The 26,991-nt window shown below is 32.8% G+C and overlaps 2 protein-coding genes across 2 annotated transcripts; both read right to left on the reverse strand.

Moving 5' to 3' along the window:
* Positions 1 to 5,909: 5,909 nt before the first annotated feature.
* Positions 5,910 to 10,845, reverse strand: LOC133331601 (nose resistant to fluoxetine protein 6-like). The gene is made up of 10 exons (XM_061539985.1): positions 10,776 to 10,845; positions 10,438 to 10,718; positions 10,185 to 10,368; positions 7,722 to 8,100; positions 7,477 to 7,642; positions 7,330 to 7,409; positions 6,415 to 6,752; positions 6,213 to 6,355; positions 6,013 to 6,139; positions 5,910 to 5,941 (listed from the first exon to the last, which is right to left on the reverse strand). Exons 1-10 carry the CDS (start codon positions 10,843 to 10,845, stop codon positions 5,910 to 5,912), a joined length of 1,800 nt encoding a protein of 599 aa, XP_061395969.1.
* A 1,521-nt stretch (positions 10,846 to 12,366) lies between these two features.
* LOC133331603 (nose resistant to fluoxetine protein 6-like) lies at positions 12,367 to 20,175 on the reverse strand. The gene is made up of 11 exons (XM_061539986.1): positions 20,082 to 20,175; positions 17,115 to 17,395; positions 16,862 to 17,045; positions 15,659 to 16,031; positions 15,424 to 15,589; positions 15,278 to 15,357; positions 13,250 to 13,363; positions 12,851 to 13,188; positions 12,650 to 12,792; positions 12,472 to 12,598; positions 12,367 to 12,398 (listed from the first exon to the last, which is right to left on the reverse strand). Exons 1-11 carry the CDS (start codon positions 20,173 to 20,175, stop codon positions 12,367 to 12,369), a joined length of 1,932 nt encoding a protein of 643 aa, XP_061395970.1.
* Between the last annotated feature and the right edge of the window lie 6,816 nt (positions 20,176 to 26,991).

Consider the following 26,991-nt stretch of genomic DNA (forward strand, 5'->3'; position numbering starts at 1 on the left):
CCATAATTAATAAACCATCCTGCAAGTGGAACAATGGGCCATAAATATTGAAATACTTTTTGAAATTTTTTTCGTTTATCTTCGTTGCAAATATAGTTCTGATATATTTCAGCACACAGCAAACCGAACAGATAACCACCCAAATTGCTGTAAAATGGAGTATAGGTGTGACTGAATATTTTATTATCCTTCACAAAGCCATAACGATATGTCCTGGGAAAAAAATTTAAAAATTAAATATATAATAATAATAAATGATACAAGTATATGTATGTGTGTTTGTAACTTACTCTGGTCCCGCCATAAATGAAGAATCCAATTTGAAAATATAACTTATGGCGGTTGGTACGGCTACTGCCAAAAAAGCCATGACAATAAAAATATGTTTTTATACCCTTCACCACACTGTGGTACAGGGTATTATGTCTTTGTGCATATGTTTGTAACAGGCAAAAGGAAACGAGATAGACCCATGGTTCCTTTTGAGAATATGCATAGAATCACTTTTTAAGTCGATTTATGCATGTCCGTCCGTCCGTCTGTCTGTCTGTCCATGTATTTTTGTGAGCAAAGTACAGGTCGCATTTATTATCCGATATTGATGAAAATTGGCACAGTTCATTTGTTTGGCCCAAGGACGAACCCTATTGAAATTGGGAAAAATCGGTTCAGATTTAGATATAGCTCCCATATATATTTTCGTCCGATTTAATGGAAACGGTCCCTATATATCTTTCGATTTGCACGAAATTTAGTACAGCCTAATCAATTAGGCCTAGAATGATATCTGCCAAGTTTCGTGAAAATCGGTCCAGATTTAGATATAGCTCCCATATATAGTTTCGTCCGATTTCATGTAAATGGTGCCCCAAAGTCCCTATATATCTTTTGATTTGCACGAAATTCTGCATAACGTACTGAATTAAGCCTAGAGTGATGTCTGCCAAGTTTCGAGAAAATCGGCCCCGATTTAGATATAGCTCCCATATATAGTTTCGTCCGATTTTATGTAAATGGTGCCCCAAAGTCCCTATATATCTTTCGATTTGCAAGAAACTTGGTACAGCCTAATCATTTGGGTCTAGAATGATGTCTAGCAAGTTTCGTGAAAATCGGTCCAGATTTAGATGTAGCTCCCATATATAGTTTCGTCCGATTTCATGTAAATGGTGCCCCAAAGTCCCTATATATCTTTCGATTTGCCCGAAATTGTGCATAACGTACTCAATTGAGCCTAAAATGATATCTGCCAAGTTTCATGAAAATCGGTCCTGATTTAGATATAGCTCCCATATATAGTTTCGTCCGATTTAATGTAAATGGTGCCCCAAAGTCCCTATATATCTTTCGATTTGCACGAAATTTGGTACAGCCTAATCATTTGGGTCTAGAATGATGTCTGGCAAGTTTCGTGAAAATCGGACCAGATTTAGATATAGCTCCCATATATAGTTTCGTCCGATTTCATGTAAATGGTGCACCAAAGTCCACATATATCTTTCGATTTGCACGAAATTTGGCGTACTGAATTTAGTACAGAATGATGTGTGCCAAGTTTTTGTGAAAATCGGTTGACATTTAGATAGAGCTTCCATATATTATAGATTGATTTTAAGAAATTGACGCACCAAGGGACCAATATATGGCTGATAGGAACAAAACTTACTGAAATTAGTGTAACCTAACCTGTGATTAGTTTCGTTGAAATCGGTTCATATTTGGATATAGCTTCCATATATATTTTCACCCGATTTTAAGTAAATTGGGCATCAAATTCCTCACGTTAGTCAGATTGGCATCAAATTTTGCACAACGTACAAAATTGAGCATAGAATTACGTAGTTGCGTTTTCTAGAAGTACAGACATAGCCCAACGGATGACCTATTGATATTTTTTGAAGTCGATTTACATACTTTTGTCCCATTGTAACAAACGAATGACATGTTTATGGATAGATCTAAGTCGATTCACATTTAGATAAATATCACATATTTTATTTCATCCAATTTCATGTTATTAGCCCTGTTTAATATACTCATAGTGGTGAAGGGTATCATATAGTCGGCCCCGTCCGACTTTACTACTTTCCTTACTGGTTTTTTTAAGCTCTATACAAGGCGTGGATTTTTTAAAGAATATTTTTTCAAAGCTCTATACAAGGCGTGGATTTTTTAAAGAATTTTTTTTTCAAGGGTCTACACAAGGCGTGGATTTTTTAAAGAAAATTTTTTCAAGGGTCTACACAAGGCGTGGATTTTTTAAAGAATATTTTTTCAAGGGTCTACACAAGGCGTGGTTTTTTTAAAGAATATTTTTTCAAGGGTCTACACAAGGCGTGGATTTTTTAAAGAATATTTTTTCAAGGGTCTACACAAGGCGTGGATTTTTTTAAGAATATTTTTTCAAGGGTCTACACAAGGCGTGGATTTTTTTAAGAATATTTTTTCAAGGGTCTACACAAGGCGTGGATTTTTTAAAGAATATTTTTTCGAGTTTTTATGACCGCCTACTTACATGGATCTTCTAGATTATTTTTATAAAAGTCCTTAGTTTGTTTCTCCTTTGGCTGTTTGGATTTTAGAAAATAATCGCAAAATGTTGACAACACCACCAAAAGCAGAATAATTTTGAAAAACATTAATACAACAGTTTCTACGATATCTGGAAGAAAATAAGTTATTTAACCTTTTTTATTAAAAATAAAAAATATATCCCCTTACCCCTTTCCCCTCGATCAATTTCCCCTGGTCTTCTACGCTCACAATATTCCACAAAGGTTTTCAATTTCAAACCATATTTTCTTTGAATTTCATCATTCAAACACCGATGTATCATTTGAGAGTACTTTGAACGTATTTCAAGATCCAATGGCTGTTTGTGTACTTGTGCGAAAAATTGGGTGATCTAGAAAAAAAAATAAATAACCTTTTTTTTTTTGAATAAAAATAGTTGTTATTCCTACATCATTATTGATGGTGAAATTTCCATCAGTCGCTGATTCTCCATAAAATCCATACAACGACTTAGACAAAGTCCAAAAAATAAACGATCATTCCGATAGTGACTTTTATGGGCATTATGCGCCCTGATTTTTTGCCACAATTCATTTGAGTCATCTTCTTGTATTTCGGCATAAACCATACAATAGGTGGCGCTGAGTTCGGAGGGGGTAGTGTTATTTTCAAAACACACATCATAATTGTCCAATGTATGGAGGGGTGGCAATTCATGTCGCTGATCTGAAAGGGGGATTTAAAGATTTTATTTCTTTTATTATTTTTTTTCGAAAATGGAATATTTTGGTACTAACATTGAATATTGTTATCGGCACGAGCTTGGAACACAAATAATATCGCGAAAATTACACTTTTTGCGAACATTTTTCAACTAAACTTCTATTTTTTTTATAAAAAAACAATTTTCAGGTTCCGCAGCAGATCAATAAGTAACTAATGTAAAGCGATAACCAACAATATTGAACTAGATACGTTTAAATACGTTTAACGACAAATCTAATACTTAACTATTGTCATCGCATACGAAAAATAACACTGTGCAACAAATAAATTCAATGGGCGTATTTTTTTAAAGAATATTTTTTGAGGCTCTATAGTGGACGTGGTTTTTTTTAAAGAATATTTTCACAAGGCTTTACAAGGCGTAGATTTTTTAAAGAACACTTTTTCCTGCTTTATATGAAACATGGATTATTAAAGAATATTTTTTGAAATATCTAGAAAAGGCTTGGTGGAATATGGAATATTCTTCAGGGCTCCAATAAGGCGTTGATTTTTTTAAAGAATATTTTTCTAGGGTCTACAGGAGGCGTTAATATCTTCATTTCTGGTTTAAATCGGAGTAAATTGTTGAAACATGTTTTTCTAAGGCCAATAGAAGGCATGCATTTTCTTCAAGAATTTTTTTTCCGGGCTTCTATAAGGCGTGAATTTTTTAAAGTATTATTTTGAAGCCTCAACAGAGATCTTGGAGTTCTTAATGAATATTTTATAAGGCACTATAAAAGTCCTGGACTTTTTACATAATATATTTTTTTCAAGTGCCATAAGCTCCACGCTTATAAAAACGCATATTTCGTATTTTTTTCTGTTGCATAGTGTAATCAATGGTCGTAAATTTATAAAGGCCTCAATTAAATAATACCAAGTGAAAACTAATGTAAACGAACTTTAGATCAATCATTATAAAGTAGTTAATGCAAATGAGTTCGAATAAAACTTTGTAGTATTTTGTAAAACCTAGACATGGTATGGATTTATTAAAGTATATTTTTCCCAGGCTGGGCTCCCATAAGGCGTGGATTTATTAAAGAATATTTTCCCAGGCTCCCATAAGGCGTGGATTTATTAAAGAATATTTTTCCCAGGCTCCCATAAGGTGTGGATTTATTAAAGAATATTTTTCCCAGGCTCCCATAAGGCGTGGATTTATTAAAGAATATTTTTCCCAGGCTCCCATAAGGCGTGGATTTATTAAAGAATATTTTCCCAGGCTCCCATAAGGCGTGGATTTATTAAAGAATATTTTTCAAGGGCCAACTGAGGCGTGGATTTATTAAAGAATATTTTTCAAGGGCCAACTGAGGCGTGGATTTATTAAAGACTATTTTCCAGGGCCAACTGAGGCGTGGATTTATTAAAGAATATTTTTCCCAGGGCCAACTAAGGCGTGGATTTATTAAAGAATATTTTTCCCAGGCTCCAATAAGGCGTGGATTTATTAAAGAATATTTTTCCCAGGCTCCCATAAGGCGTGGATTTATTAAAGAATATTTTTCCCAGGCTCCCATAAGGTGTGGATTTATTAAAGAATATTTTTCCCAGGCTCCCATAAGGCGTGGATTTATTAAAGAATATTTTTCCCAGGCTCCCATAAGGCGTGGATTTATTAAAGAATATTTTTCCCAGGCTCCCATAAGGTGTGGATTTATTAAAGAATATTTTTCCCAGGCTCCCATAAGGCGTGGATTTATTAAAGAATATTTTTCCCAGGCTCCCATAAGGCGTGGATTTATTAAAGAATATTTTTCCCAGGCTCCCATAAGGCGTGGATTTATTAAAGAATATTTTTCCCAGGCTCCAATAAGGCGTGGATTTATTAAAGAATATTTTTCCCAGGCTCCCATAAGGCGTGGATTTATTAAATAATATTTTTCCCAGGCTGGACTCCCATAAGGCGTGGATTTATTAAAGAATATTTTCCCAGGCTGGGCTCCCATAAGGCGTGGATTTATTAAAGACTATTTTCCCAGGCTCCCATAAGGCGTGGATTTATTAAAGACTATTTTCCCAGGCTCCCATAAGGCGTGGATTTATTAAAGACTATTTTCCCAGGCTCCCATAAGGCGTGGATTTATTAAAGAATATTTTTCCCAGGCTCCCATAAGTCGTGGATTTATTAAAGAATAAATCATCACTTACGCCTGTCCCTTTCTATCGTATTTCCTGTAAGACAATAATATCGACTTTGTACTTCTTGAGTACATCCGACAAAGCGAAAACTGCGCCTGTTCTGTACAACATGCGCACATTCCAAGTGCAGATTCGCAGATCGTGGTCCTTTCCATTAGTTTGGTTTTCTTCAACCCATTTTTTATAGTTCTTATGGGTGAACACGCGGCATATATTAGCTCACTATTTCATCGGGTGCTGAAAATAGGTACATCAGTTGGCACCACGGGGAGGTCAGTGTCCACAATTGAGATGAAAGAGGGACCAAGATAAACCTGTACTTCGCCATGTTAAAGCCAATCAGAGCCGTTGCTTGGTATCTATCATCCCCTATGCCACCCCATAAGGCGGGGATTTTTAAAATACAAACAAAATATTTTCCAACATTTATTCGGGTTGTTGTTATTTAACAATTTTAATAAATCTATTAATTATAAAATCTATTGGATCTTGGCCTCCTTCTCAGGTTTCACTGAAAATTAAAAAAAAACGAAACAAATTAACAATAGAATAAAAAATTAATACAAATAGTCATGATTCTACCTGAATCCACTTTCTTTCTTTGCACCACTAATGCCTCTAAGGCCTGTGAAAATGGTAGTTCCAGAAGCAAATAGCCGAAAAATGCCACCACCGACGAAAACATTAACGTGACCATAGTTTGAGTATTCTTAAAAAAAACAATAGAAACAAAAATATTGCAAATAAATTTATAAAAATGTATAAAAAAATAACGAACTTACAAAATACATAATATTAAGGTATTTTGGCTGGCGATGATAGGCCGTGGTCACCTGAAGTACCAGAGAATGCCATAAAAACATTTGCGGTGTTAGCCGGGCAAATACACGAAATATTGGTAGACTACAAAATTTACTGGCAAGTGCTGAAAAAAATATTTATTTTAAAATATATTTTCGAATGGGCTATTGTTCGGCTACTTACATTCCCTACTGCATGCCATGGCCACGATAGGTATGCCACACACCAATATAATCCAGAAATTACGATGCAGGCCCGCATACAAGGCAGTCCATATGCAGGGTTCATAGAATATAACAATTGATCCTATATAGTTTATTAAAAATGCAGCCATCGGAGGAAGTATCCACAAATATTTAAATATTTTTTGTAAACGTTGACGTTTCTCCTCCTCGCGGAGATAGTTTTGATATATTTCACCACACACCAAACCGCAGAGATAACCACCCATATTGGTGTAGAATGGGGTATAGATGTGAGTAAATTGTTTATAATCTTTAACAAAGACATAACGATAGGTCCTGAAATATTGTAAAAAATATATATTTTCGATTGTGTTGTAAAAAGGCGGAGTTTTGAACTTACTCAGGTCTTATAATAAATGAAGAATCCAATTTGAAAACGTATGTTATAGTGGTTGGTATGATGACCGCCAAACATCCCATTGTAATGAGGATAGGTTTTTTGTATTTTGGAAATCTAGAAGGTATTGAAAATAAATGTATTCCCTATAAACAAAGCGTTTTCACTTTTAAGGGCCACAACAGTGGGATGGATTTATTTAAATATATTTCAGGTCCACCACACGACGTGGATTTATTAAGAAACATTTTTTAGGGCTCCTATAAGGCGTGGATTTATTTAAAAATAGTTTTCAGGCCTCCTATAAGGCGTGGACTTACTTACAAAATTTTCAGGGCTCCCAAAAATCGTGGATTTATTTAAAAATAGTTTTCAGGGCTCCCAAAAATCGTGGATTTATTTAAAAATAGTTTTCAGGCCTCCTATAAGGCGTGGACTTTTTTAAAAATATTTTTCAGGGCTCCCAAAAATCGTGGATTTATCTAAAAATATTTGTCAGGGCTAATGTCCACTTACTTGAATATAAAAATTAATAGCACTGTGTATAAAGCAAATAATTGAAAATCCGCTGCCAAATACCAAGTTACTGGAGTCACCTATAGCAAAAATTAAAAAAAAGTCAAAGGAACAGTTTCAAATAAATCGCCAAATTTCTTTACTCACAGTATCTTGCGGTGAAAAATTATTAATCATTAATAAATTTTTCCACCAATTTTCACGGCTAAAGGTGCGGCTCGGCTCATTGAGATGACGCCAAAAAGGACCATCACCATAACGTTGCAAAATTGTTGCATTCACCCCGATCATGGCAATCAGTGTGGGGAGGTATCTGAAATGGGGAAAAATACACATTATAAATTAAACAAATATATATATATATATATATATATATATCCCCATTCACTTACTTAACATAACGCCTCATTTGTAATCGGCCGAAGATCTGCAAACATTTTTTCCAGCTACTCCGCGGTGTTACATCCATTGTTTTCGAAAACTTCATATGCAGCAGCAGACCACTCATTATCATAAATGGCTCTGTGATAGTGGTGCAATTTAGAATCATTAATCCTATTGTAGATTTTCCACAAATTTCAAAAAATTCTGGATTCACAATAGGTTGGTATACCAAATAGAATGAATGGGCCCAGATCACTAAGAATGTGCTAATCGATCGTAAACCATCCAAATAGGTAAATTGTGTTCCCACTTCATCACCGCCACGATATGGTTGGGTTAGGCGAAAATAGTTGCGGATAAGTGAAAAGGAGGTCAATAGGCGCCAAGCTGTATAGGTGGGAAATTTATAGAAAATTTTATTTTATAAAAATGTTTAAGTATATTTTTATGGTTCCCATAAGGCGTGGATTTTTTAAAGAATATTTTTTCATGGAAATCCACGCCTTGTCAAGGGTCTAGACAAGGCGTGGATTTTTTAAAGAATATTTTTTCAAGGGTCTAGACAAGGCGTGGATTTTTTAAAGAATATTTTTTCAAGGGTCTAGACAAGGCGTGGATTTTTTAAAGAATATTTTTTCAAGGGTCTAGACAAGGCGTGGATTTTTTAAAGAATATTTTTTCAAGGGTCTAGACAAGGCGTGGATTTTTTAAAGAATATTTTTTCAAGGGTCTAGACAAGGCGTGGATTTTTTAAAGAATATTTTTTCAAGGGTCTAGACAAGGCGTGGATTTTTTAAAGAATATTTTTTCAAGGGTCTAGACAAGGCGTGGATTTTTTAAAGAATATATTTTTTAAAGGGTCTAGACAAGGCGTGGATTTTTTAAAGAATATTTTTTCAAGGGTCTAGACAAGGCGTGGATTTTTTAAAGAATATTTTTTCAAGGGTCTAGACAAGGCGTGGATTTTTTAAAGAATATTTTTTCAAGGGTCTAGACAAGGCGTGGATTTTTTAAAGAATATTTTTTCAAGGGTCTAGACAAGGCGTGGATTTTTTAAAGAATATTTTTTAAAGGGTCTAGACAAGGCGTGGATTTTTTAAAGAATATTTTTTCAAGGGTCTAGACAAGGCGTGGATTTTTTAAAGAATATATTTTTTAAAGGGTCTAGACAAGGCGTGGATTTTTTAAAGAATTTTTTTTCAAGGGTCTAGACAAGGCGTGGATTTTTTAAAGAATATTTTTTCAAGGGTCTACACAAGGCGTGGATTTTTTAAAGAATATTTTTTCAAGGGTCTAGACAAGGCGTGGATTTTTTAAAGAATATTTTTTCAAGGGTCTAGACAAGGCGTGGATTTTTTAAAGAATATTTTTTCAGGGCCTATACAAGGCGTGGATTTTTTAAGGAATATTTTTTCAGGGCCTATACAAGGCGAGGATTTTTTAAAGAATATTTTTTCACAAGGAATATTTTTTCAAGGGTCTACACAAGGCGTGGATTTTTTAAAGAATATTTTTTCAAGGGTCTACACAAGGCGTGGATTTTTTAAAGAATGTTTTTTCAAGGGTCTACACAAGGCGTGGATTTTTTAAAGAATATTTTTTCAAGGGTCTACACAAGGCGTGGATTTTTTAAAGAATATTTTTTCAAGGGTCTACACAAGGCGTGGATTTTTTAAAGAATATTTTTTCAAGGGTCTACACAAGGCGTGGATTTTTTAAAGAATATTTTTTCAAGGGTCTACACAAGGCGTGGATATTTTTAAAGAATATTTTTTCAAGGGTCTACACAAGGCGTGGATTTTTTAAGGAATATTTTTCAGGGCCTATACAAGGCGAGGATTTTTTAAAGAATATTTTTTCACAAGGAATATTTTTTCAAGGTTCTACACAAGGCGTGGATTTTTTAAAGAATATTTTTTCAAGGGTCTACACAAGGCGTGGATTTTTTAAAGAATATTTTTTCAAGGGTCTACACAAGGCGTGGAGTTTTTAAAGAATATTTTTTCAAGGGTCTACACAAGGCGTGGATTTTTTAAAGAATATTTTTTCAAGGGTCTACACAAGGCGTGGATTTTTTAAAGAATATTTATTCAAGGGTCTATACAAGGCGTGGATTTTTTAAAGAATATTTTTTCAAGGGTCTACACAAGGCGTGGATTTTTTAAAGAAAATTTTTTCAAGGCCTATACAAGGCGTTGATTTTTTAAAGAAGATTTTTTCAAAGCCTTTACAAGGCGTGCATATTTTAAAAAATAGGCTTACCAGGTTCTTCTATATTTTTTTTATAAAATTCCTTGGTTTGTTTCTCCTTTGGCTGTTTGGATTTTAGAAAATAATCGAAAAATGTTGACAGCACCACCAAGAGCAAAATAACTTTGAAAAACATAAATAAACCCGATTCTACGATATCTGGAAGAAACTGAATTAGTAAACATTTTGTTATTAAAAACAATTCAAATTTTTCCTCTTACCCTTTTCCCCTCGATCAATTTCCCCTGGTCTTCTACGCTCACAATATTCCACAAAGGTTTTCAATTTCAAACCATATTTTCTTTGGAATTCTTCATTCAAACACCGATGAATCAGTCGAGAATACTTTGAACGTATTTCAAGATCCAATGGCTGTTTGTGTACTTGTTCGAAAAATTGGGTGATCTTGAAAAATAAATTAATTTAAATATTTGCCTTTGTTTTTGTTTAATAAAAACAGGTGTTTATACCCACATCATTGTTAATGGTGAAATTTCCATCAGTGAGTTGCTGATTCTCCATATATTCCATACATCGACTGAGACAAAGTCCAAAAAATAAACGATCATTCCGATAGTGACTTTTATGGGCATTATGCGCCCTGATTTTTTGCCACAATTCATTGCTGTTATCTTCTTGTATTTCGGCATAAACCATACAATAGGTGGCGCTGAGTTCGGAGAGGGTAGTGTAATTTTCAAAACACACATCATAATTGTCCAATGTATGGAGGGGTGGCAATTCATGTCGCTGATCTGAAAGGGGGATTTAAAGATTTTATTTTGTTTTTTATGGAATATTTTGGTACTAACATTGAATATTGTTATCGGCACGAGCTTGGAACACAAATAATATCACTAAAATTACACTTTTTGTGAACATTTTTCAACAAAACTTCTATTTTTTTATAAAAAAAAACAATTTTCAGGTTCCGCAGCAGATCAATGTGTAACTATGGTAAAGCGATAACCAACAATATTGAACTAGATACGTTTAAATACGTTTAGCGACAAATCTAATACTTAAATATTGTCATCACATACGAAAGATAACACTGTGCAACAAATAAAATTAATCGGCGTATTTTTTTTTTAAGAAAATTTTTCGAGGCTCTACAGTGGGTGTGGCTTTTTAAAGAATATTTTTAAGGGCTGTTATAAGGCGTGGATTTTTAAACAATATTTTTACAAGGCTTCAAGAAGGCGTAGATGTTTTTAAGAACGCTTTTTCCTGCTTTATTAGAAACGTGGATTATTAAAGAATATTTTTTGAAAGATCTAGAGAAGGTTTGGTATATGGCATATTTTCAGGTCTCCAATAAGGCGTTGATTTTGTAAAGATTATTTTTTTGGTCTACAGGAGGCGTTGATATCTTCATTTCTGGGTTAAAACGGATTAAATTGTTGAAACATATTTTTCTAAGGGTAATCGAAGGCTTGAATTTCCTTCAGGATTTTTTTCCGGTCTGTTATAAGGCGTCAATTTATTAAAGAATATATTGAAGGCCCTATAGAAATTTTGAAGTTCTTAGGGAATACTATTTTCTAAGGCACTATAGAGGTCCCCGCATATAAAAACCCATATTTCATATTTCTTTCTATTGCATAGTGTAATCAATGGTCGGAAATTTATAAAGGCCTCAATTAAATAATACCAAGTGATAATTAATGTAAACGAACTTTAGACCACTCATTATAAGTTAGTTAATGCAAATGAGTTCGAATAAAACTTTGTATTATTTTGTAAAACCTAGACATGGTATGGATTTATTAAAGAATATTTTTCCCAGGCTCACATAAGGCGTGGATTTATTAAAGAATATTTTTCCTGGTCTCCCATAAGGCGTGGATTTATTAAAGAATAAATCATCTGATTTACTTACGCCTGTCCCTTTCTATCGCATTTCCTGTAAGGCAATAATATCGACTTTGTACTTCTTGAGTACATCCGCCAAAGCGAAAACTGCGCCTGTTCTGTACAACATGCGCACATTCGCAGATCGTGGTCCTTTCCATTAGTTTGGTTTTCTTTTTCTTTGCTTTTTCATAGTAGATTCGGTTTTCCGAGTGTGGGCAACTAACCCGACGCCTCAACCCATTTTTTATAGTTCTTATGGGTGAACTCGCGGCATATATTAGCTCACTATTTCATCGGATGCTGAAAATAGGTACATCAGTTGGCACCACGGGGAGGTCAGTGTCCACAATTGAGATGAAAGAGGGACCAAGATAAGCCTGGACTACGCCATGTTGAAGCCAATCAGAGTCGTTGCTTTGTATCTATCATCCCCTACGCCACCCATTAAGGCGGCGATTTTTAAAAGACAAACAAAATAAATATTTTCCAACATTTATTCGGGTTGTTATTATTTAACAATTTTAATAAATCTATTAAATATAAAATCTATTGGATCTTTGCCTCCTTCTCAGGTTTCGCTGAAAATTTAAAAAAAAAACGAAACAAATTAACAAAAGAATAAAAAATTAATACAAATAGTCATGTTTCCACCTGCATCCAATTTCTTTCTTTGCATCACTAATGCCTCTAAGGCCTGTGAAAATGGTAGTTCCAGAAGCAAGTAGCCGAAAAATGCCACCACCGTCGAAAAAGTTAAAGTAATCATAGTTTGAGAATTCTAAAAATAAATAAATCATTTTGAAAATTGAAAAAAAAATATCGAACTTACAAATTGCACCATATTAAGATATTGCGGCTGCCGATGATAGGTCGTCGTCACCTGAAGTACCAGACAGTGCCACAGATAAATTTGCGGTGTTAGGCGGGCAAATACACGAAATATTGGTAGACTACAAAATTCACTAGCAAGTGCTGGAAAAATATTTATTTTAAAATATATTCTTCAATGGTTTACTACTCGGCTACTTACACTCCCTATTGCTTGTCATAGCCACGACTGGTATACCACACACCAATATAATCCAGAAATTACGATGTAGACCCGTATACAAGGCAGTCCATATAGAGGGTTCATGGAATATAACAATTGACCCTATATAATTTATTAAAAATCCAGCCATAGGTGGCAGTATCCATAAATATTTAAATATTTTTTGGAAACGTTGACGTTTCTCTTCGTCGCGCAGATAGTTCTGATATATTTCACCACACACCAAACCGCAGAGGTAACCACCCATATTGGTATAGAATGGTGTATAGGTGTGAGTGTAGAGTTTATAATCTTTAATAAAGTTATAACGATAGGTTCTGCAAATAATAAATATCTTCATTTTTAATGGAGTTGTACAATGTCGTGTTTTGAACTTACTCTGGTCTGAGCATAAATGAAGAATCCAATTTGAAGACATAACTTATGGTGGTTGGTATGATGACTGCCAAACAGCCCATTGTAATGAGGATAGGTTTTTTATACTTTGGGAATCTGGAAAAGAGGCGATTTATAAGGAAAATAGAAACAAAATATGTTTTAGGGCTACCAAAAGGCGTGGATTTATTTAAAAATATTTTTCCGAGCTCCTATAAGGTGAGGAGCCCTGAAAAATATTTTTAAATAAATCCACGCCTCATAGGAGCCCTGAAAAATATTTTTAAATAAATCCACGCCTCATAGGAGCCCTGAAAAATATTTTTAAATAAATCCACGCCTCATAGGAGCCCTGAAAAATATTTTTAAATAAATCCACGCCTCATAGGAGCCCTGAAAAATATTTTTAAATAAATCCACGCCTCATAGGAGCCCTGAAAAATATTTTTAAATAAATCCACGCCTCATAGGAGCCCTGAAAAATATTTTTAAATAAATCCACGCCTCATAGGAGCCCTGAAAAATATTTTTAAATAAATCCACGCCTCATAGGAGCCCTGAAAAATATTTTTAAATAAATCCACGCCTCATAGGAGCCCTGAAAAATATTTTTAAATAAATCCACGCCTCATAGGAGCCCTGAAAAATATTTTTAAATAAATCCACGCCTCATAGGAGCCCTGAAAAATATTTTTAAATAAATCCACGCCTCATAGGAGCCCTGAAAAATATTTTTAAATAAATCCACGCCTCATAGGAGCCCTGAAAAATATTTTTAAATAAATCCACGCCTTATAGGAGCCCTGAAAAATATGTTTAAATAAATCCACACCTCATAGAAGCCCTGAAAAATATGTTTAAATAAATCCACGCCTCATAGGAGCCCTGAAAAATATTTTTTAATAAATCCACGCCTCATAGGAGCCCTGAAAAATATTTTTTAATAAATCCACGCCTCATAGGAGCCCTGAAAAATATTTTTAAATAAATCCACGCCTCATAGGAGCCCTGAAAAATATTTTTAAATAAATCCACGCCTTATAGGAGCCCTGAAAAATATTTTTAAATAAATCCACGCCTCATAGGAGCCCTGAAAAATATGTTTAAATAAATCCACACCTCATAGAAGCCCTGAAAAATATGTTTAAATAAATCCACGCCTCATAGGAGCCCTGAAAAATATTTTTTAATAAATCCACGCCTCATAGGAGCCCTGAAAAATATTTTTTAATAAATCCACGCCTTATTGGAGCTCTGAAAAATATTTTTAAATAAATCCACGCCTCATGGGAGCCCTGAAAAATATTTTTAAATAAATCCACGCCTCATAGGAGCCCTGAAAAATATTTTTAAATAAATCCACGCCTTATAGGAGCCCTGAAAAATATGTTTCAATAAATCCACGCCTCATAGGAGCCCTGAAAAATATTTTTAAATAAATCCACGCCTCATAGGAGCCCTGAAAAATATTTTTAAATAAATCCACGCCTCATAGGAGCCCTGAAAAATATTTTTTTAATAAATCCACGCCTCATAGGAGCCCTGAAAAATTATGTTTAAATAAATCCACGTCTCATAGGAGCCCTGAAAAATATGTTTAAATAAATCCACGCCTCATAGGAGCCCTGAAAAATATTTTTTTAATAAATCCACGCCTCATAGGAGCCCTGAAAAATTATGTTTAAATAAATCCACGTCTCATAGGAGCCCTGAAAAATATGTTTAAATAAATCCACGCCTCATAGGAGCTCTAAAAAATATTTTTTAATAAATCCACGCCTCATAGGAGCCCTGAAAAATATTTTTAAATATATCCACGCATCATAGGAGCCCGGAAAAATATGTTTAAATAAATCCACGCCTCATAGGAGCCCGGAAAATATTTTTAAATAAATCCACGTGTCATAGGAGCACTGAAAAATATGTTTAAATAAATCCACGCCTGAAAAATATGTCTAAATATATCCACGCCTATTTTGGCCTTGAAAAAAATGTCTCTGTAATATACGAACCCACCTAATGTCTACTTACTTGAATATAACAATTAATATCATTGTGTATAATGCTAATAATTGAAAATCCGCTGCCAAATACCAAGTATACGGATTTACCTGTAAAACAATAAAAAAGAAACAATAAATACAACTTAAATAAATATTCAAATTTATTTTCTTTACAGTATCCCGCGGTGAAAAATTATTAATCAATAATAGATTTTTCCACCAATTTTCACGGCTAAAGATGCGACTCGGCTCGTTAAGATGACGCCAATAAGGACCATCACCAAAACGTTGCAATAGTGTTGCATTCACCCCGATCATGGCAATCAGGGTGGGAAGGAATCTAAAATTAAAAAAACACAGTTAATAAATTAAAAAATTTATAATTAAAACAAATTCTCACTATATATACCTCACATAACGACTGATTTGTATTTGCACAAAGATTTGCAAACATTTTTTCCAATTACTGTGCGCTGTTACAGTCATCGTTTGAGAAAATTTCATATGGAGCAAAAGGCCACTCATTATCATAAATGTCTCCGTGATAACGGTGCTATTGAGAATCATTAATCCTATGCTGGATTTTCCAAAATTTTCAAAAAATTCTGGATTTGCAATTGGCTGGCATTCTAAATAGAAGGAATGGGCACATAGCACTAAGATTGTGCTTATCGATCGTAATCCATCTAAATAGGTAAATTGTTCACCCACCTTACCGCGATATGGCTGGGTTAGACGGAAATAGTTGCGGCTAAGTGAAAATGAGGTCAAGAGGCGCCAACCTGAAAACCGGAAAAGGAGAGAGAGGGGGGATTTATAAAATATTGTATCGAAAAAAATATTTGTTAAAACCGCCGAAAGATGTGTGGATTTTTAAAGGGTATTTTTTCAATGCCCCTATAAGGCGTGGATTTTTAAATGATGTTTTTTAAGGGGTGGATATTTAAAAGATATTTTTTCAATGCTTCTATAAGGCGTGGATTTTTTAAAGATTAATTTTTCAGGCTCCTATAAGGCGTGGATTTTTTAAAGATTAATTTTTCAAGGCTCCTATAAGGCGTGGATTTTTTAAAGAATATTTTTTCAAGGCTCCTATAATGCGTGGATTTTTTAAAGAATATTTTTTTAAGGCTCCTATAAGGCGTCGATTTTTAAAGAATATTTTTTCAAGGCTCCTATAAGGCGTGGATTTTTTAAAGAATATGTTTTCAAGGCTCCTATAAGGCGTGGATTTTTTAAAGAATATTTTTTCAAGGCTCCTATAAGGCGTGGATTTTTTAAAGAATAGTTTTTCAAGGCTCCTGTAAGAATATATTTCTAAGGCCTATACAAGGCGTTGATTTTTTAAAGAAGATTTTTTCAAAGCCTTTACATGGCGTGCATATTTTAAAAAATAGGCTTACCAGGTTCTTCTATATTTTTTTTATAAAATTCCTTGGTTTGTTTCTCCTTTGGCTGTTTGGATTTTAGAAAATAATCGAAAAATGTTGACAGCACCACCAAGAGCAAAATAACTTTGAAAAACATAAATAAACCCGATTCTACGATATCTGGAAGAAACTGAATTAGTAAACATTTTGTTATTAAAAACAATTCAAATTCTTCCTCTTACCCTTTTCCCCTCCATCAATTTCCCCTGGTCTTCTACGCTCACAATATTCCACAAAGGTTTTCAATTTCAAACCATATTTTCTTTGAATTTCATCATTCAAACACCGATGTATCATTTGAGAGTACTTTGAACGTATTTCAAGATCCAATGGCTGTTTGTGTACTTGTTCGAAAAATTGGGTGATCTTGAAAAATAAATTAATTTAAATATTTGCCTTTGTTTTTGTTTAATAAAAACAGGTGTTTATACCCACATCATTGTTAATGGTGAAATTTCCATCAGTGAGTTGCTGATTCTCCATATATTCCATACATCGACTGAGACAAAGTCCAAAAAATAAACGATCATTCCGATAGTGATATTTAAAGGCATTATGCGTCCTGATTTTTTGCCACAAATCATTGCTGTTATCTTCTTGTATTTCGGCATAAACCATACAATAGGTGGAACCAAGTTCGGAGGAGGTAGTGTTATTAACAAAGCAAATATCAAAATTGTCGAATGTGTACAGGGGTGGTAATTCGTGTCGTTGATCTGAAATCAGTGAATAACATATAATTTTTTTTGAAGTCAGAAGTCCAAAAAGAAATTTAAAATTCCACTAACATTTTATTTCAAATTCCGCATGGATTTGGAACACATATAACATCACCAATATTAAACATTTTACGAACATTTTTATTTTGCAAAAAAACTTTTATTTTTTTATAAGAAAACAATTGTAGATTTTGTTCAGGTTCCGATGTTAAGCAATAGGTAGCTAATATAACGCGATAACAACCGTTATTGGACCAGACACGTTTGAACGCCTTTTGCGACAAATTTATCATTTAAATAATGTCATAGCACACGCCAATAACACTGTGCAACCAAAATATAATCGGCGGATTTTTTGAAAGATTATTTTTGAGGATTTCTATAAAGCATGGATTTTTTTGATAATATGTTTTTCAAGGCGTGGATTTTTTTAAAGAATAATTTTTTTAGAATATTTTTCAAGGCTCTACACAAGGCGTGGATTTTTTAAAGAATATTTTTTCAAGGCTCGGAAGAAGGCGTGGATTTTAAAGAATATTTTTTCAAGGCTCGGAAGAAGGCGTGGATTTTTTAAAGAATATTTTTTTCAAGGCTCGGAAGAAGGCGTGGATTTTTTAAAGAACATTTTTTTCAAGGCTCGGAAGAAGGCGTGGATTTTTTAAAGAATAATTTTTCAAGGCTCTATAGAAGGCGTGGATTTTTTAAAGTCTTTGTGCATATGTTTGTAACATCAAAAATAATCGAGATAGACCCATGGTTCCTTTTGAGAATATGCATATAATTACTTTCTGGGTCGATTTATGCATGTCCGTCCGTCCATGTATTTTTGTGAACAAAGTACAGGTCGCATTTATGATCCGATTTGGATGAAATTTACCATAGGTCACTTATTTGGCCCAAGGACGAACCCTATTGAAATTGGGAAAAATCGGTTCAGATTTAGATATAGCTTCCATATATATTTTCGTCCGATTTAAGGTAATTGGGGCACCAAAGTCCCTCCATATCTTTCGATTTGCACGAAATTTGGCACAGAGTACTGAATTAGGTCCAGAATGATTTGTGCCAAGTTTCGAGAAAATCGGTTCAGATTTAGATATAACTCCCATATATAGTTTCGTCCGATTTAAGGTAAATGGTGCACCAAAGTCCCTATATATCTTTCGATTTTCACGAAATTTGTCGCAGCGTAATGAATAAGGTGTAGAATGATGTGTGTTAAATTTCGTGAAAATCTGTTCAGATTTATATATAGCACGTCCGATTTAAGGTAAATGGTGCACCAAAGTCCCTGGAAATGTTTTCATTTGCGCGAATTTTGGCATAGCGTACTGAATTAAGTCTAGTATGATGTGTGCAAAGTTTCGTAAAAATCGGTTCAGATTTATATATAGTTCCCATATGTATATTTTTATGTAATTGGTGCACCAAAGTCCCTATATATCTTTCGATTTGCACGAATTTTGGCATAGGGTACTGAATTAAGTCTAGAATGATGTTGCAAAGATTCGTGAAAAGCTCCATAGCTAGGCCGTTTGACACATCGTACTGAAATTAGTCTCTGGCAATTTTCCCTGAAATCGATTCAAGTATAGATATATTACAAACACGCGACGTCTGTTAGGATACATATGTAGAATATACCCAAAGTGGTGAAGGGTATCATATAGTCGGCCCAGTTCGACTTTACTACTATCCTTCCTGGTTTGTTTCTATTTTATGTGTTGCACTGTGTAATCAATAATCATTGACACTATACCTCACTGTCATCATATAATAAAATCCATTATTGTAGAATGTCAATTAAAGAAGTTTAACTTTCATAAGATAACTATTATTTTAATTAAAGACATTTAACCGAACCTTCATAATGTGGGTCTGTCGCAATTGTGTGGAAAATAATCGACATCTGTCTAGACAGCAACGTACACAGGATTTCATTTCGGGGGGGGCCCGGTAGTACAAAATGAAAAAAATCGCTGTTGCGAACATAAATTTACTGTGAAAAATTTTCATTTCGGGGGGGGCCCGGGCCCCCCGGGCCGCCCCCCTGCATACGTCCCTGTGTCTAGATCGTGTCTATTTGCATAAAGTTATTTTATAATAGATTTCCAACAAAAGGCGACGATTTTTTTATAAATATTTAATTATCTCCCAGATAAGGCAAAGATTTTTTAAAAATATTTTTTTATGTCCCACACAAGGCGTAGATTTTTTAAGAATATTTTTTCCATATCCAATACAAGGGGTAGGCGTAGCGAAACAATCTTTGTATTGGATATGAAAAAAATATTTTTAAAAAATCTACGCCTTGTATTGAATATGAAAAAATATTTAATTTTTTTCATGAATACCCCTATTTTTAATTAAATAAAAAATGGCTTACCATATTGCTATGTGGTGCATACTTTTAGGCGTACGATAAAATTAATTTTAATTGATCTTAGATTAGATTTTGTGTTTGTAGAAGCCATCAATTAAAAAAAAAGTAAGAAAATGATTGTCGTTTTTTGTCATTGTTTATTATTCCATTAACACGTTTGTGCTATTGACCATCAACAACCCTGAAATGTCAAACAAAACATTTCACAAAATCTCAATACAATGTCCAATTAAAATATCCTTTCCATTCTTTTCGGCTCATCATCAGGTTTTGTTATCTTTTTCATGTCATCTCACTGACATTGGAAATTGAAAATGTTTACCATAACTTTTGTTGGCGATTGACCTCCATTCTCGATGACAAGTTCACTTGTTGTACCATCGCGATACGGCATTGTTTACTTCCGCAAAATATAACATAACTGGTTATACTCACCAGTATAGCCCAGACAGGAATGCAAGCTGAGCAACAAAAATTGCACAATGGAAAATAACAAAAAAAGTCAGTTAAAAAAATTATTGCGTCACACAGCTACGACCGGTTGTGCGGCATGTATTTCAATTAAGAAAAAAATTGTATGTTTTTTTCTCTGAAATAATTCTAATAATTGTTGTGTTTATCTTGGTGTTAATCTGATTTTAAAAGCCACCGGAAAATCATTGATGTCTCAATAGAAGTTTAAAACTTTTTTTTATAGAATTGTTGAAATTTGAATATACCCAGCAAACAATTTGGTTTGAACATGAAGAAAATATTTCTAAAGATGCACATGAAAATTTTTTTTTTTAAAAATCTGAACCTTTTCATGTCCAATACGTCTTGTATTGGATATGAAAACAATATTTTACAAGTGAAAAAGCGTTAAGACCAACAAGTGGACCTATACCGACATTTCTATAAACGGATTATGTAAACCATAATACAAATTTCAGAAATTTTTAATGGATAACTATACCCTCAGCCTTATGGCTTATGAGGGTGTATAAACTTTAACACGGTGAAAATGTGCCTCATCGAAGTATTGGTTCTAGACCTCATGTTTCTTTGGACCAAATGCGTTTCAGAAAATTTAGATTTCATCCAAACTTTGCCCATCTTATTATTTCTTCCAAACTTAGTTCAAATGGGGAATATCGGTCCACTGCTTTTGGAACCTCCACACAGGGGCTAGGTCTAAATGCGGCTATAGTTCATTATGGAACCTTACGTTCTAATTTTTTATCTCGCTATCATCCGCAGGTGAAATGATTACAACAGACTCTTAGAACCAAAACACAAAACGCGTAACAAATCAGATAACTATTTTAATATAAATCAGTAAGGAAAGCAGTAAAGTCAGACTGGGCCGACTATATGATACCCTTCACCACTTTGGGTATATTGTACATATGTATCCTTACAATTGCATGTCAATGTTCCATCGAAGGAACATAATCATGTTTTTCTGCAACCTATGATACATTTAATTGCATTCGGGCAGATTTAGAGTCGTCTGCGTACCATGGAACAAATTTATGAAAAACGATTCACAGCAAAATTGATACACGCTATTCGGTACGTCGCACTGTTAAAAATATGGAAGCTAAAGTCGCATCTGCACCAATTTAAAAAAAAAACTCAATAACGTCATTCAGCTCCCATTTTGATACCTTGTACAAAATTTCGTGTCAATTGGACAAAAATCGGACGAATATATATGTATATGTGGGAGCTATATCGAAATCTGAACCGATTTTTCCGAAAAAGCATTCTATACTCAATTCTGTACGCTGTGCCAAATTTCGTCGAAGCATATATAAGGCCTTTGCTACTCCATTTACATAAAATCGAAAGAAAATATATATGGGAGCTATATCTAAATCTGAACCGATTTTACGAAACTTAACACACATCGTTCTAAACTTAATTCAGTTCACTATGCCAAATTTCGTGAAAATCGGAGAATATATAAGGACTTTGCTACACCATTTACATAAAATCGGACGAAAATATATATGGGAGCTATATCTAAATCTGAACCGACGGACATGGCTAAATCGTCATAGAATTTTACGCTGATCAAGAATATATATACTTTGTAGGCTCGGAAATGATTATTTCGAAGAGTTACAAACGGGAAAACAAAACTAATATACCTTTCATACTATGTTGGAGGGTATAAAAAAATCATCTCTTTGTTTTGACCACAAAAAATATTTTTGAAAACTTTACGACTTGTATTCGACATAAAAAATATAACCAATTTATTTCCATATGAATTTGTCTTTTCTTTATTATCGCTTCTCTCTCTCATTATATATAATTACAAAAATTATGTAATTTAAAATTCAAATTACGATTTTAGAAAAAAATTTACCATATTCATTGCCTATAACCTAATTGTTACTACCTTCTATTAGTTAATCAAGTAATTTAATTAATATATAACAACTAAATACAAAACTCGTGTAATTTTTGTAATTTATTAATGACTCGATTTAGAAAAAAATCTTCCATGATTTATTATTATTATTTCCCGGCAATTATAAAACTGAAATAATTCCATGTAAAACAAGTTTCGCATGACAGCTTTACGTTTACATGTCGCGGTTATAAGTAATCAATACTGTCTACTTACCTACCGGCCGGCAACATTTACTGATGAATGAACTCAGTAAAGGACGTTGCAGTGAAACATAAAATAATCTTTTATTACTTCTTTGTTTGTTGTTTTTTTCTTCCCATAAAATATTGTTTTTATTTTAAATAATTGCCAATAACGGAACGTAATGTTTTGTTTAGGTTTGTGGTTGTTGTATTTTGTTGAATGGAATTTTTTGCATGAAGTGTTGTCGGTAATTTCAATTGTTGGTCATTAGAATTTATGTATTTTTTTCTTTCATTCGATACGAAATAAGTAATAGTATTTTTTTTATTAGATTGTATGGGTCATTCCATTATAAATTAGTTAAAATAAATATTAAGTGTTTGTGATTTCAAGCATTGTATGATTATTTTGATTTACAATTATCTCTTTCACATAACTGAATGAAATATGAGATTCACTTATTCCATATGAAAAGACTTAGAACACAAGCATTACTAGTGAATTTGTGACTGCAAGACAGGCACGGGCAGAGCATAAAAAATTCTGTTCTCACGCACTTGTCTTTGTGTGTGTGACAATGGTTTTTCAATTGGTTCAGTTGAATGTGTGTGAGAGAATAGTGATAATTTATCTCGCGAGAGTGCACGCGTGCGGTGGTTCGCCCGACTGTGCTGTAAGAGAGGATTAGGAAACAACTGAGATGGAAGCATGACAGAGAGAAGAACAACAAATACTCATAACAGTTGAAGTAAAAGACTTAAGACACGAACATTGTTGCGTTATAACCCTGTAGGAAATGTCTACAGTAAATCAGTATTGACTTACTATTGGCATTGTCACCAATACTGTTGACCGACTATACCCAACACAATGCATTTTACTATTGACATTTAACATGTGCTTGTCATTGGAAATGAACTAGTGACTTGGTCAGTAGTAAGTCAGTAGTTTTTAGATATAGACACAGCGTCGCATATGTGGACACGGTCAGTAGTAAGTCAATAGTTTGTATATATAGACAAAAGGTCACATATGTCACTTGTAAATTTTTTATAATTTCTTTTGCTCAAAAATTTTTTCACGAATTAATTAATTAATTTAATTATTACCATTAATAACTTTAAACTCGCGTTTTTAATAAAATATCTGTCTATTGCCGCCAACATATTTATAATTAAAGAAAAAAAGAAGAAGCATAACCATGCTCAGTTGGTTGTTAACATAACAAATGCTTCTTCTTATTACATGATATGTAGACAAGTTGTAGAAAATATGGAGACATGTCGCCACAATAGTAGACAAAGGCGATACAACACCCCACATTTCCTTCAGGGAATGGCTAGATTGTTTTTGTGTAAAAGTGTGTGTGTGTGGGAAAGAGATGAAGATAGAGAGCGACTTACTAAACATTATTCACATGACAAAAGACTTAAGACACGTAATTTATCGTTCATTCAATTGTAAATAAATTGTGAGAGTGAGGAATATATCACAAGGAAGTGTTCGACACACAAAAAAAAATATATATATATATTTTTAAAAATCTACGCTGTGTGATGGACGTGAAAAAAACAGTTTTAAAAAATCTAAGCATTTCCTTATCATGGACATGAGAAATATTTTTAAAAAATTTGTAATTAAAAAATTACACATTTTACCACTAAAAAACATCTATCATTAAGAAAATATTTTAAAAAATCTACGCCTTGTGTGGTCTTGAAAAAATAACATTTTTAAAAAATCTACCCCTTGTGTTGGTCACCAAAAAAAAAAAAAAAGATTTTTAATACTGTCGTGTGAGTGACCGAAGATAAACCAAAGATTAACGACACTTACACATTGTTATACTAAACACGTGAGAAGTGTCATTTTAATATATGACTATAACAAATGACTTAAGACACAAAACTTTTATAAAATATTACAATTAAAAATTAAATGAAACAATGCAAATGGAATGCAAATACACTGGTAAATTATTTATTACAATCTTGCAAGTTTGTTTTATAATTTTTACAAGAGGTATTTAATATTTTTCACACCCTGTGCCGTTAATAACAATTTAAAATAATAAAAAAAATAAATATTTAAAATGTAATTTCGTTAAAAATAAAAGTTAATGTGTAATAAAAATTTAATCTCACCAAGAACATCGTATTGTGGCATTCAACAATGAATTAAATATCTCTGTAAATGAAAAAAAAACATATTTTGAAGGACACAATGCGTTACTTTTACTTTGTGTGTATGTGTGTGTTTGTGAGTCAACTGAAAACATGTATGACCATATAATCTGTAACTAGTTTAAAAAATTAAAAAAAAAAAACTACAACAAAAAATTCATTTTAATTGAATTACATTTCTTTAAGCTGGCGCATAAAAAAAATTTCATTTTTTTCGTTTCATCCCAAAAAATCCAAAAAGGACAACTTCGTTTCATCGGAATAGTTAACATTTTACGCCTGGCCGGCAGTCAGTATCATTTTGCATTTCCAACAAAACGGATGGCGAAACGTTGTTCTAGTGCGGCACCAAGAAAACACGAATTTGCCATAAAAACGACGCGACAATTTTACGATGGTTGTCAAGAGAACACTTAAACAAAAACAGTACGCGCCGAGTGCTGCGAATTGCCTTAAAACAGTTGTGATTTTTTTCATCTTGATTGTGCAAGTTCAAGTTCATGCAAAAGTTCAGCAATGTTAGTATTTTAACAAAACGCTATTATTAACAACAGTATTATTAAATAATAATTGATCTGAAATTGATTTGAAAAATCTAATTGCGTAAAAATTGCCTCTAAATTAATTTAATTTACATCTAATTTAAATAGCATTTTAAATGTGTGAAAAGTGTTTTGCATACCAAGATAATGTGTGGCTTCGAGGAAAGGAATCAATATCTATGATTTAGAGTTTCGATAAGAGGATCAGAAAAAAAACCCAAACCTCTTATGAGCCTTGAAAAAATATTCTTTAAAAATGCACGCCTGTTATGAACCTTTAAAATTTTTCTTTAAAAAATCCATGCCTTTTGGCGGTCCTTGAAAAAAGTTTCTTTTAAAAATCCATGCCTTTTAAGACCTTGAAAAAAATATTTTTTGGAGAAAAGTTTCTTTAAAAAATGCACGACTTTTGGAGGTACTTGAAAAAATATTTTTTGAAAAAAATTGTCTTTAAAAAATCCATGCCTTTTAAGACCTTGAAAAAAATATTTTTTGGAAAAAAGTTTCTTTAAAAAATGCACGACTTTTGGAGGTACTTGAAAAAATATTTTTTGAAAAAAATTGTCTTTAAAAAATCCATGCCTTTTAAGACCTTGAAAAAAATATTTTTTGGAAAAAAGTTTCTTTAAAAAATGCACGACTTTTGGAGGTACTTGAAAAAATATTTTTTGAAAAAAATTGTCTTTAAAAAATCCACGCCTTATGGAGGTCCTTGAAAAAATATTTTTTGAAAAAGGTTTCTTTAAAAAATCTACGCCCTATGGATGTCCTTCAAAAATTATTTAAAAAAAAAAATTCTTTAAAAAATCCTCGCCATATGGAAGTCCTTTAAAAAATAATTTTAAAAAAAAAAATCTTTAAAAAATCCACGCCCTATGGCGGTCCTTCAAAAATTATTTAAAAAATCCACGCCATATGGAAGTACTTGAAAAAATAATTTTTATAAAAAAAATCTTTAAAAAATCCACGTCCTTCAAAAATTATTAAAAAAATATCTTTAAAAATCCACTCTTTATGGAGGTCCTTTAAAAAATCCACGCCCTATGGAGGTCCTTCAAAAATTATTAAAAAAAAAATTCTTTAAAAAATCCACGCCTTATGGAGGACCTTGAAAGAATGTTTTTTGAAAAAAAAAATCTTTAAAAAATCCGGGCCTTATGGAGGTCCTTGAAAAATTTTTTATTGAAAAAATGTTATTTAAAAAATCAACGCCTTGAAAATATTTTTTTTTGAAAAAAAAATTATTTAAAAAATTTAAGCCTTATGGCTTAAACTTAAAAACTTTGTTCTTTAAAAATCCATTCATAGAATAATCCATGCCCTATGGATTATTATAAAATTCTTTAAAAAATCCACGCCCTATGGAGGTCCTTCAAAAATTAATTAAAAAAAATCTTTAAAAAATCCACGCCATATGAAAGTCCTTAAAAAAATAATTTTTATAAAAACAAAAAATTCTTTAAAAAATCCACTCCTTATGGAGGTCCTTGAAAAAATATTTTTTGAATTTTTTTTTCTTTAAAAAAATCCACGCCTTATGGAGGTCTTTAAAAAATGTTTTTTTAATTCTTTAAAAAATTCAGGCCTTATGGAGGTCTTTGAAAAATTTTTTATTGAAAAAATGTTATTTAAAAAACTTACGCCTTGAAACAATATTTTTTGAAAAAAAAATTCTTTAAAAAATCTAAGCCTTATGGCTTAAACTTAAAAACGTTGTTCTTTAAAAAATCCATTCATAGAAGAACCCACGCTCTATAGAGGTTCTTCAAAAAATTGTTCTTTAAAAAATCCACGCTTTATGGAGGTCCTTAAAAAATTTGTTCTGTAATAAATCCATTCATTGAAGAATCTACGCCCTATAGAGGTTCTTGAAAAATTGTTCTTTAAAAAATCCGCGC

This window comes from Musca vetustissima, unplaced genomic scaffold (genome assembly GCF_032173495.1).
Source record: "Musca vetustissima isolate MV318-11 ecotype Yass unplaced genomic scaffold, APGP_CSIRO_Mvet_v1 utg4091, whole genome shotgun sequence".
Classification (NCBI taxonomy): Eukaryota; Metazoa; Arthropoda; class Insecta; order Diptera; family Muscidae; genus Musca; species Musca vetustissima.